At 50.8% G+C, this 10,833-nt stretch overlaps 6 protein-coding genes across 6 annotated transcripts; 3 read left to right on the forward strand and 3 right to left on the reverse strand.

Moving 5' to 3' along the window:
• The first annotated feature begins 174 nt into the window (after nucleotides 1-174).
• F5Y00DRAFT_161059 (uncharacterized protein) lies at nucleotides 175-1,081 on the forward strand. Its single transcript, XM_048004704.1, has one exon. The coding sequence runs from the start codon at nucleotides 386-388 to the stop codon at nucleotides 764-766; it is 381 nt and encodes a 126-aa protein (XP_047861772.1). The 5' UTR covers nucleotides 175-385; the 3' UTR covers nucleotides 767-1,081.
• A 1,276-nt stretch (nucleotides 1,082-2,357) lies between these two features.
• F5Y00DRAFT_161072 (Lipoyl synthase) lies at nucleotides 2,358-3,881 on the forward strand. Its single transcript, XM_048004705.1, has one exon. It carries the CDS (start codon nucleotides 2,466-2,468, stop codon nucleotides 3,723-3,725), a length of 1,260 nt encoding a protein of 419 aa, XP_047861773.1. The 5' UTR covers nucleotides 2,358-2,465; the 3' UTR covers nucleotides 3,726-3,881.
• F5Y00DRAFT_161078 (putative oxidoreductase) lies at nucleotides 3,880-5,172 on the reverse strand. The gene is made up of 2 exons (XM_048004706.1): nucleotides 4,656-5,172; nucleotides 3,880-4,582 (listed from the first exon to the last, which is right to left on the reverse strand). Exons 1-2 carry the CDS (start codon nucleotides 5,085-5,087, stop codon nucleotides 4,034-4,036), a joined length of 981 nt encoding a protein of 326 aa, XP_047861774.1. The 5' UTR covers nucleotides 5,088-5,172; the 3' UTR covers nucleotides 3,880-4,033.
• A 1,206-nt stretch (nucleotides 5,173-6,378) lies between these two features.
• Nucleotides 6,379-7,486, forward strand: F5Y00DRAFT_272650 (uncharacterized protein; the record flags this gene model as incomplete). Its single annotated transcript, XM_048013022.1, has 3 exons — nucleotides 6,379-6,673; nucleotides 6,740-7,294; nucleotides 7,353-7,486. The coding sequence occupies 3 exons, from the start codon at nucleotides 6,379-6,381 to the stop codon at nucleotides 7,484-7,486; spliced, it is 984 nt and encodes a 327-aa protein (XP_047861775.1).
• A 102-nt stretch (nucleotides 7,487-7,588) lies between these two features.
• Nucleotides 7,589-8,719, reverse strand: F5Y00DRAFT_245422 (uncharacterized protein). Its single transcript, XM_048008963.1, has one exon. The coding sequence runs from the start codon at nucleotides 8,580-8,582 to the stop codon at nucleotides 7,656-7,658; it is 927 nt and encodes a 308-aa protein (XP_047861776.1). The 5' UTR covers nucleotides 8,583-8,719; the 3' UTR covers nucleotides 7,589-7,655.
• Nucleotides 8,720-9,346: 627 nt separating this feature from the next.
• F5Y00DRAFT_245423 (ATP12-domain-containing protein) lies at nucleotides 9,347-10,740 on the reverse strand. Its single transcript, XM_048008964.1, has one exon. The coding sequence runs from the start codon at nucleotides 10,665-10,667 to the stop codon at nucleotides 9,504-9,506; it is 1,164 nt and encodes a 387-aa protein (XP_047861777.1). The 5' UTR covers nucleotides 10,668-10,740; the 3' UTR covers nucleotides 9,347-9,503.
• Nucleotides 10,741-10,833: the final 93 nt, after the last annotated feature.

Genomic DNA, 10,833 nt, shown 5'->3' on the forward strand with positions numbered 1-10,833 from the left:
AGAACGATCGTGGCTTCCCGCCCGCTTTCCTCTGACCACACCCTTTTTCCTCACTCCTTCATTAAACAACCTGATACCCTCACCCTCTTCGTCCTTCGTAAACTCACTTCTCTCGCACGTTCATTCTTTAACTCACAGGGCTTCGTTGGCAGAGTCCATCTCACGACATTACGAAGAATAGTCCCAACCGACCTTGAGTACCGAGTATTCAATTATCCTTCTTTGAACCACACACACACACACGTATCTCATCATATCTATATCATTATCTACGAATTTATAACGAGGAACGCGCTGAATAGTCCGAAGGGATTTGAAAAGTAAAGCTATCGCATTCTGGTATCATCTTTTACAGATACATATCTTCTACCCGACGCACATCAAAATGCAGATCTCAACGATTGTCGCAACTGCGCTGCTGCCTTTGTTGGCGGTAGCAGACCCTTCTACTACTACGTCTACCATGACGATGACAAAGTACATCACTATCCAGAAGGTTGTTTCTACTTCAAGTGTTGTTGCTACTTCAAGTATCTTCAGCGCAAACTCGACTTCCGTCTACCAGCCTACCGGCACTATTTCTTCTTCTTTCCACTCCTCCAGTATCGCTCTTCCGACGACAACGACTGGTTCTGATGGTACGCCTACAACTGTTGCGCCGACAGTCAGCCCTACCATCGACAACAATAACAGCGGCGCATCGCTTGGCTCTGCCCATGTTGCGCTTGCGGGGCTGGCTGGTATTGTTGTTGCCGCGTTGATGTAAGTTGCGCCGTGTTGCGCAACTTGGCCGAGGAGCGGCAAGGGGGTACGACGAAAACAAAATTTATAACGTCTTATTAAAACCATTCGACACGAGCGTCATCTACTTCATTTCTTTTGTCAAAAACCAGCACTCCTCGTTTTCAGCGCTATCTGGCCGTACACCATACGCGACAAGGCAATAGTCCGCGAAATGGCATTCGTCAACTACCAACCACGATGCCTTGATGCCTTGAATTCTGCGTATTCCGCCAGTTCCAACTATTCTTCATGAGTAAAATACCATTTCCCCTCGTCATCTTTCCTCGACCTTTCTTCTGGTGTTGAGCGTTTGGTGCCGTTTTATATCCTTCGCAAACCCCCTTAATGTATCAATGGACCGGCAACATGCATCCTCGACGAACATGTTCCATCGCACGCTCTCGGATCATCGATTACTATTGCCGTTATATCGCGCCTTTCTCTTCCCGGGTGGATGGACTTGCAGACCCCGAAGGACCTGACCTTATCCTTCTCATCTCATACATTTATCATGATTTCACAACCTTCCGATACCCCTTGTCGGCCTCGGGGCTGGTCATAACTCTGCAAGACCCTACATATTTCTAACTGCCGTTTAGACGTTAGACTGGGAATGAGAGAGCCTGTTTGGTATCGAGAGTGTGTTGCTGGCTGGACTTGCATCTTCACTTCAAAAACAATACCCATTTTTCCACATTCTATCGCGGAGTTCGGTTATGAGCCACGAGATAGGAGCCAACGGAGGCACCTTCATACCCTTTGATTTTTATCTTTTTCTTTTCTTCTGCCTCTGTGTTGTTTGAGATACCCCGTTGTTGAACTCTCGCCGAGCGAGAACGGCCCGAGGTGGAATTGTGGACGAGAAGGAAATGGTTATATCTGAAAACAACTATCATATATTCGCTATATGTGAAAGGTCTGCTGATATTTGGCCTCCATTTTACCAAAATAAATATGCTACGCTTTCAATTTCGTCGCTTCAGGATTTCCCTCCGGTGCTTGGAAAAGAGAAAAAGGGGCTCCCGGCTTAGGGCATTGCGCGAAAGAGAAAAATATTCGTAAAAGCTAGCTAGCTCAATGAATTCTTTGAAGCCACTATGCCATTATGCTTTGTATATGTGATATGAATGTATTATTGAGTAGTTGTAGACGTATTGTTATTTGTATATGCTGGTTTGTATGCATTCAAGGGCTTGTGCGTATATTTCGTAACGTAGTCAAAGGTGTAATTAGTGCTCAACCACTTACTACTATACCATTCTCACTAGGTAAGCTTGTGTTATACACGCTAATTATCTCTAGTTATTTGTGATATAAAATAAATCGAGCCGCTCTCTCCTTTCCAGACACTTAAGGTACCTAGGTTCCCAGTAGGTTCACCTAGGCCTTCCTAATCTGTAAATGACGATATTGGTGATTGGCGGATAGTGTATCCCAGTTGATGTCAGCTGCAGGCTGCAGCGGCCGATAAAGAATAAGCGGTAAAAACCTCCGGTACTAACCGATAAAGGGATTTGCAGCCAATAGCGGGGCACCTAAAAGTTGGGGATTGCAATTGTAATCAATCGATTAATCAATCGATATCATCGCTCGATTTTATCTCAAACTATTTCCTACTTATCCGCTACACTGGCTCTGTGGAGTTACTCATTACTCGTGGCCGACGTAGCTGCTAGTCGACCATGGCATCTTCATCGGTCTCGCTGAACCGCCTTCGGGCGCCTGTCCAGCGTGCTATCTCAAATGCTTCTCGAAATGCTTCCCGCTCCTACGCCACCGTCCCAACAAATACGCCAGAGCCAACCATCTCCTCGTCCGACAAGCCAGCCCGCCGTCCTACATACTTCAAGAACACGACGGTCGCCTCTTTAGACGATTTTATATCCAGCTCGTCTTCAACCACTCTAACTGCTAGCGATGCGTATCAGCTGCGCACCGCCGAGGTCGGACCTGCGTCGAACCGGCGCACCATCACTCGGCTACCCGAGTGGCTCAAGACGCCGATCCCCGCCGGCAACGATAACTACAAGAAGATTAAGTCGGACCTGCGCGGGTTAGGCTTACATACGGTATGCGAGGAGGCCCGTTGTCCGAATATCTCGGAGTGCTGGGGCGGTAGCAACAAGAATGCCGCTACCGCTACTATCATGCTGATGGGAGACACGTGCACGCGCGGCTGCCGCTTTTGCTCCGTTAAGACCAGCCGTGCTCCTCCCCCGCTCGATCCCCACGAGCCTGAGAACACTGCTGAGGCCCTAGCTCGGTGGGGCCTGGGCTATGTGGTGCTGACGACCGTCAACCGAGACGACTTGGCCGACGGTGGGGCGCACCACTTCGCCGAGACGATCCGCAAGATCAAGGCTAAAAAGCCGAGTCTGCTCGTGGAAGCGCTGACAAGCGACTTCTGGGGGAATCTGGACTCGGTGGCGGTTGTGGCGGAGAGCGGGCTTGACGTGTATGCGCATAACGTCGAAACCGTTGAGGGTCTCACGCCGTACGTGCGGGACCGTCGCGCTACGTTCAAGACAAGTCTTCAGGTGCTCGAGCACGTGAAGAAGGTCCGGGGCCAAAATGGCATCATCACAAAGACGAGTATGATGCTGGGGCTAGGCGAGCAGGAGCACGAGATCATGGACGCGCTAGAGCAGCTACGGAAGGCCAACGTGGACGTGGTTACTTTTGGTCAGTACATGCGGCCGACAAAGCGCCACCTTAAAGTCGAGAAGTATGTCACGCCTGAGGAATTCGAGATGTGGCGGCAGCGTGCCCTCAATATGGGGTTCTTGTATGTGGCCAGTGGACCATTGGTCAGGAGTAGCTATAAAGCTGGCGAGGCCTTCATCGAGAACGTCTTGAGGAAGCGTGCCGGAGAAAATGGTGCTGCTAATGTAGACGGCAAACTGGGGGCGGCCGTGGCAATTGAAGATACGAAGGAAGCATGAAAGCCTCTGCTCAACCTTGAATCAATCTAACCGGCTACTTCAACGTGTACATATACTATATATAATGAAACCGCCCGAGCCCAAGGCATAGGCGGCACGGACTCGGCGCATTAGAAGGGATAACCTTTTTTATGGTAAAAGAGATGGCGGGGTTTTGGTATTGGGTATTTCTTGTAGAACCAGCTGGTCGTATGCGATCCTATTCAACCAGGATGCAACCGACTAAGCCAGTCAATAACGAATTCAAACGTTTATTTTTATTTTTATTTTATTTTATATAACCCCCATTTCTGGTATTTATCAATCACTTAAATGATGTCCCCCCTAGTCTCTTTCACCGCATCCCACAGCTCCTCCGCCAACCTCACCAAATCATCCGCCAACGGGCCCTTCCGCGCAAACTCGACCGTCTCAACGACCTGCGCCGTCCGGCTCGCCCCCAATACCACGCCGTCCTCCTCCCCTAGCGCGGAATGGTGCACGGCCCAGCGAATCGCGACTTCCAGGGGCGTCAGGCCCTTGGCGCGAACCGCGGCGTCGAACTCGCGCACCGCGTCCTGCAGATCGGGCGCCCCGAAGACGCGCTGCATGGCGCCGCCTAGCGGGTTGTCGGGCGCGAAGCGCGTGCCTTGCGCGCGTCCGCGCACCGCGTTGCCGGTTAGCAGGCCCGAGGCCGCGGAGCGGAAGGCGTTGAAGCGCACCCCGTGGGCGCGCAGGATGGGCAGCAGCTTGGTCTCGGCGCCGCGGGAGATTAGGCTGTATTCTCCTTGGTAGCAGGCTGGTTTGCGCCAGTTGTGCTCGTCGCAGAGGGAGAGGATTTGCGAGAGGGTGGAGGGGGAGACGTTGGATAGGCCCCACTGGGGAGGGGGGTTAGTCTTTATTTTATATGTAGGTAGGTATGGAAAAGGAGACGGTAATGAAGAGGCTTACGGCCTTGCAATGTCCTAACTCGATCTGCTCGTTAAACGCCTTAATCTGCTCCTCCAGCGGCGTTGCTGGGTCCGCGCGGTGCACATGCAGTACATTAATACTCTCTCCCTTGTCCGTGTCCATCTTCAGCCTCTGCAAGCTGGCATCGACCGACTTTCCGATAGCCTCTCGGGTCAGGTCTCCGCCGCCGTCCGTCCGCGTGTCCGTGTAAACCTTGGTATCGATGGCGAAGTCGCGGCTTGAGTCCCGCGCTTCGCCGAGGAGTTCCTCCGACCGCCCCGGGTTTAGCGGCGGGTACCGCGCTGCTGTGTCTAGGCGCTGGATCCCGACGCTCCGGACCGTAGCGAGCGTGGCCTTGACGGATTCTGCGTCGTGGAACTCCGTCTTGTCCATGCCGAAGCCGGCGGTGCCGAAGATGAGTTGCGGGGGCATTTTCTAGGTAGTTTGGATTTTGTAGATGCTCTTTGTTCTCTCTAGTTTAGCGACTATTTAATCCGTAGGTACCTAAGGTATTATTTAAGACCAACGCGAACTTGGGGACCCCGTTATGAAATATAGAGGTGTTAATAATTTCAAACTTAGCAGCTCTAATACACGTCTTTTCATATAAATAGTAAAGTTTGCCTTCTAAAGTAAGTAACCCTTGGCCTATATATGTCGTCGGGTCGTTGGTGCGCGCAGGCCTCGGGGACTTTTCTATACGAAGTCGGACCAACATCAGCACCGAGAAAGAATTATGCAAGGGACAATTATAAATAATAGATCCCTCGACAAATCCGACTTAGCTCTGTCCGTTGGATCCGATAGCGCCGATAGCCTCAATATACTACTTTTCTATTTTTATACTCTCTTACTTAGACATAGTCGTACGTAGAGTTGTGAGAACATAGGCTTCGTTTACAACACTACCTATCGACAGGCATCTTATTAATGCAGATGTGGATAGAGTTATAGAATACTTAATGTAACTAGACGAAAGTACTTGGGTAGTAGAAAAACACATATTCCGATGTGGAAAGTATGTGGTCACTGAAAATTACTATACCATGGATCCCTTAGAAATACTACAGAAAGTTTTACGGGTAAGAGTTGGCCATTAATAATTCCATATAACAAGACAATTTATATATCCCTATCTTAAGCTTATTGGAATATTTTCCTTTAGCTAGGAAACCCGACCAAGAGCTTTCACCTCCCGGCTGGGGAAATATGATAGGAACGGGGAGTATAAAGTCATTTGCTACGGTTTTCACTACGAGATTTCGAGCGAGTCTCACGAAACCCCTAATAGAGGCTGCATCCACCTTGGACACTTTACGTATTAATTCAAAGCTGGCCACTTCGGATGTATTTCATGCTCTTCGTCTAACTAGCTGATTCAATCCTATTATCGCGTCTTCCGGACCACTTAAGGAGAGCACGAGGAAGTGAACGGAATAGATATTGGGGAATTCAAGTCTCATGGTCAGTATGACATCAAAGAACGAACGTCATTGGGCAACATCGTGTTACTCAGACCCCCCAATACCGCTGCAACGTACATTGTGACTGTCGATCTCTACCTTTACTCATGCATAAGAGGTCGAGGAAGCCCTTCTATATAGTTGCTTATGGTTCGGTTTAGCTAGCTAGCAAGCTCCCGTGGATGTCCGCTTCTGTTTTCTGCTGTCGACGGCATTACCTATTTACCTGGCGTACGACGTCTAGCCTATCGCTTACCAAGATGACTGAACATAGATCCCTTACGGATCTAAAATTCGACGACCTTCCAGATCCTAAAAGAGTATGGGTTGGGCGACCGGGTAGCCACGAGGAGGGCCTCGGGCGACTCGCTCTGCTGACGGAAGAACGTGTCCGTAACGCAGCAGCTCGGGAAATCCGAACCGGCCGGCGTATCGGGTTGAACTGGGACGTTAGGAAATTGGAGTTTCCAAATATCGGAAGAACTCCTTTCGACCACCAGATAACGCCGATTTTAGGTGGCATTGCCTTTGACGATATTTACACGATGAATCCTCGTAAGTGCGGTTATTAAGACTTGCTATTTTCAGTAGGTACCTAATCTGATGACTATACTATCGCAGAGCAAAGCAGTCAGTGGGATGGTCTACGCCATTGGAGCGCCAGGCCACCCGGCGAAGACGATCAGCAGGAACGCGTATTCTACGGCGGAACTACTAAGAAAGAGATACTCGACAGATCGAATGATCGCATAGGTATCCAACATTGGGCCCACGAGGGTATCACCGGCCGCGGTGTACTTATCGATTACGTGTCGTGGGCGCAGAAGAAAGGGATCCAGTACTCCACGTTTTCTAACCATACCATCAAGCTTCAGGACATGCTCGATATAGCCCACGAGCACGACATCGCGTTCGAAAGAGGGGATATATTACTCGTACGGAGCGGCGTTATTAGAGAGTGGGAGGACAAGATGGACGTCGCGGCTAAGAGGGCCTACTCTTCGTCGCTTTCACCGAAGCATGCGGGGGTAGAGGCGACGTCGGAAGTGTTAAAATGGCTATGGGATACTGGATTCGCTGCCGTCGCTGGTGACGCTTTATCGTGGGAAGTATATCCTCCACAGGGGGATATGTTTCTTCACGATATCCTCCTTGCTGGGTGGGGTATGCCTATTGGTAAGTTTGAGATTTACTCGTGAAGAAACTAGCTTAGGTGGCTAACACTATTATTCAGGCGAGTTGTTTGACTTGGAGAGGCTGTCTGAGATGTGTAAGGAGCTGAATCGGTGGTCCTTTTTCTTCACCTCTATGCCCCTTAATATGCCCGGTGGTGTATCGTCACCACCGAACGCACAAGCGATATTCTAAGAATGGATAACTAGGTTGATAGGGTTTGTTATTGAAACGTAAGCTACCTAAGTAGGTACCTAACCTAATGTTCGCAAGTATTTAGATTTGTGACTTGAACCAGTTGGATAATAATAAGAATAATAATAATCTCCAGTTTAGCTTAGCCCCTTATCATTTCCGGCGTTTGCTAGATTGGAATCTCTACAACCTGTCCCTTGGCGAGTCCGCCTAGACTTTCGAATCCTGCGGTAACAACGTAAATCCCCTTGCCATCCTTGGTCACGGCAACGCTCGTCGGGTGTACGAGAGCAGTGCTGTCACCTCCGCCGAAGAAAAGCTTCTGCTCGCCAGTTACTAGGTCGATCGAATAGATCTTATTCGTATGGGCGGTGACATAGGCGGTGGGATTCCCGCCAGCTGGCTGTGCTATGTCGAAGTCGTCATACGCGTTATTCGGGCTTATCGTTCCGGGTACGTGGGCAATGACCTCGAAATCTCCTGCTTTGCTACCGTCTGGTCCGATGGGTATACGGCCGAAATACCCCTTCGCGGAATTCGCAAAGTAGAGATGCGGTCCAAAGATTTTAATTCCATTAACACCTAATGGAACTGCCTCGTCTGGCTCCAGGATTGGGTCAGAAAAGGCAACATCTACAGCGCCAGTGGTAGTGTCGATGCGGAAGATCCGGCCCCTGACCGAGTCGGCGCTCAAGACGACGTGAGGTCGAGAGGGGAGGGCGGCAATGCCGTTGAGCATCTCGGTGTCGGGTACCTCTGCTACCGTCTTCACAACCGCAGGCTGGCCGGGCCCCTGGAAGGAAACGGTGTAGACCTTCATAGACCCCAATGTAAACCGAAATGGCCTGTGTTCACCACCGGTAACAGTGAAGACGTCAGGCGAATTTGCGACGACGCCAGTTATTCCGTCGGCGCCGGGGAACTCGGCGACTAGTTCGACCTTTGGGGTAGCAGCACTTGGATCCAGCGAGTATAGACGGCCGTTTTCGAATGTACTCAATAGAAGGGTGCCGTCTGTACGAACAGCGATATTTTCGATGAAAGTCTTGCCTTCATTGAAGACGAAGAGTTCTCGTGATGGCGGTTGGCTCGACATTGTTGTAGTTGGGGTTATAGGTTATAGGTTATTAGGCTGGGAATGAGGAAAACAGCGACGTTTAACAATACGAAAGATGGTTATTGGATTTTGATTGAAATAGTAGGAAGACACAATTAATATATAGGAAATCTAGATATCGGAACGACTCACTGAATAGTAGATATATATTAGTATACGCACGCTTCAAGATGCTTAAGCCAGGGTTTAATTCCGCCGTCACGGACTTACGATTTACGGGCGAAGCGTCGAAATCCGAATCCGAAAACACTCTCATTGGCGCTGAAACAAGAATAACGCACATCGAACTGTAAGGACCAGCCCCCCTGGGCTACTTAAGCGACCAATTCCGCCGTCGGGAGAAAGCGACATCTCTTCCCCTTGCTTGACTACCGGTAGTATGGCTGTGAGTTTGGCGATTCAGGAGACGGTAGGGGGTATTTACTTCGCGGCGGAAGAAATTTATCAGAATACCCAACGTAGAAGCGTACCTCTCTCAGTCATTCCATATTTCATGGTGATATACATAATCGAGACCTCCAATGATGCCAGAGGAAAAAGATGTGCGCTAACTGGAATACGTCTCCGGTAGCTGAAATAATGTGAATAGAATAACTCCGAATCGGCGCCTCATATATTAGGTACCTTATACTTACGCAGCTATAATCGGCTGAAAATCGCAAGTGCTGCTTTGCACTTGTAAGTGCCGTGAAATACTTACCTAGATATGTCAAACGTGTATTATATGTTGGAGGGTAAAGGGGGTGTAAAGTGAAGCTTGATATGTGAACTTTAGTGTAGGTAGTTGTCAACTAACTTAGAAGGTGTAATAATTAACTTATTGAACGTCTTATACGATGGATACTCTCTATCCACCCTATCAATGGTTAGCTACTTGGTGATTCGGCTTTAGGAGACGAACTACTTCCTCCCCGTCCCCGTCCCCGTCACAAGCAACACCATACTCCCCAACTGCCGCCTGAGATCCTCCTTCTCGACATCATGCGTATCCTCTACCTCGCCCCAACGTCCCGTCTGCCAATCAACCTCTATACTCGCCAGCCTAGCCGCCTCCTCAACCCCGAATTTCCTCTCTCCGGAGCCCGTCGTACCGACCGGCCCCTCGCTCCACTCGACTAGTAATCTCGCCGCACCCAGCAGCCCCTTTCCGGCCAGCGCACCGCGCTCCAGCCCCGCGAGCTCCCACGCGCTGAGCCCCGTCATCCACCCCTGCACGACCTGCCGCGTGATATCCGGGTGGCTGCGCGGCATGATGCTCTCGCCGTCGAGCACCGGCTCGATCGTGATGCCCGGCCACACCCGGCTAGTCAAGTACCCGACGACCTCTTCCGCAGCGCGCTTCTGGACGTCGCGCAGGGTATCCACGCCCTCGGCCAGCGAATCGTGGGGTTTCGGCGGCGGCGCCCAGCACAGCAAGGAGTCCGTATCGAGGTACCTTAACAGCATTTTCGCGATCCCCTCGCGAAGACTCTCGCCCCCCGTCGGCGCCGCGTCGTCGTCCGCGATATCCAGCGCGCGACACACGAGGCTCGTCAGCGGGATAAGGTGTTGCCGCGTCGCCTGCTGCACGGAAACCAGCATGTCCCACTCGATAGCCAGGGCGCTCGCGAGCAGGGGTTTGCTCAGGGGCAGTCTAACGATGTCCTTGGTATTTGGTCTGCGCAGCGGTCGTTTATCTAGATGGATCTCCCAGGCCCCGTCGACTTCGTGCACGTGGACGTCTTTCCAGAACCTCTTGCGCCGCGCAATTTCCCTAGTCTTCTTGGCGGATGCTCTCGGCGCGGATTCGGACTGCCGGATCTCTCGTGCTTTCTCGAGGAGCTCGGCATGTTTCCGACGGCGCTCGAGCCGGGAACTGGCGCTGTCGGCGGCGGGGACGGGGGGCTCGGGTGGTGGTCCGGTGCCGTGGATTGGAGAGACTGTGGCGGGTGCGCTGGGAGTGATGTGGATACGACGTTGATGGGTTATTAAGGGAAGGGCTGTTGGTGTGGTTGATGTGGTTTGTATAGATTGGAATTGTTGGCGTATCGCCGATTGCAGCGCTATTCGGGTAGGCGGCTTCATCTTAGATATGTGTGTTTTGATGTGTTTTGATGTGCTTTTAGTTGGAAATTGCGGTTGACGGTTGACATCGAGGGGTGGAATTTGCCGTATAAATTTGAGCGTTGGAGTCTGTTATCGATTATGCAACAGCTTAATATCCTGGTATCCTGGATATTAAATTGACCAA

This window comes from Daldinia vernicosa (assembly GCF_022497035.1).
Source record: "Daldinia vernicosa strain CBS 139.73 unplaced genomic scaffold F5Y00scaffold_51, whole genome shotgun sequence".
In the NCBI taxonomy this organism is placed as follows: Eukaryota; Fungi; Ascomycota; class Sordariomycetes; order Xylariales; family Hypoxylaceae; genus Daldinia; species Daldinia vernicosa.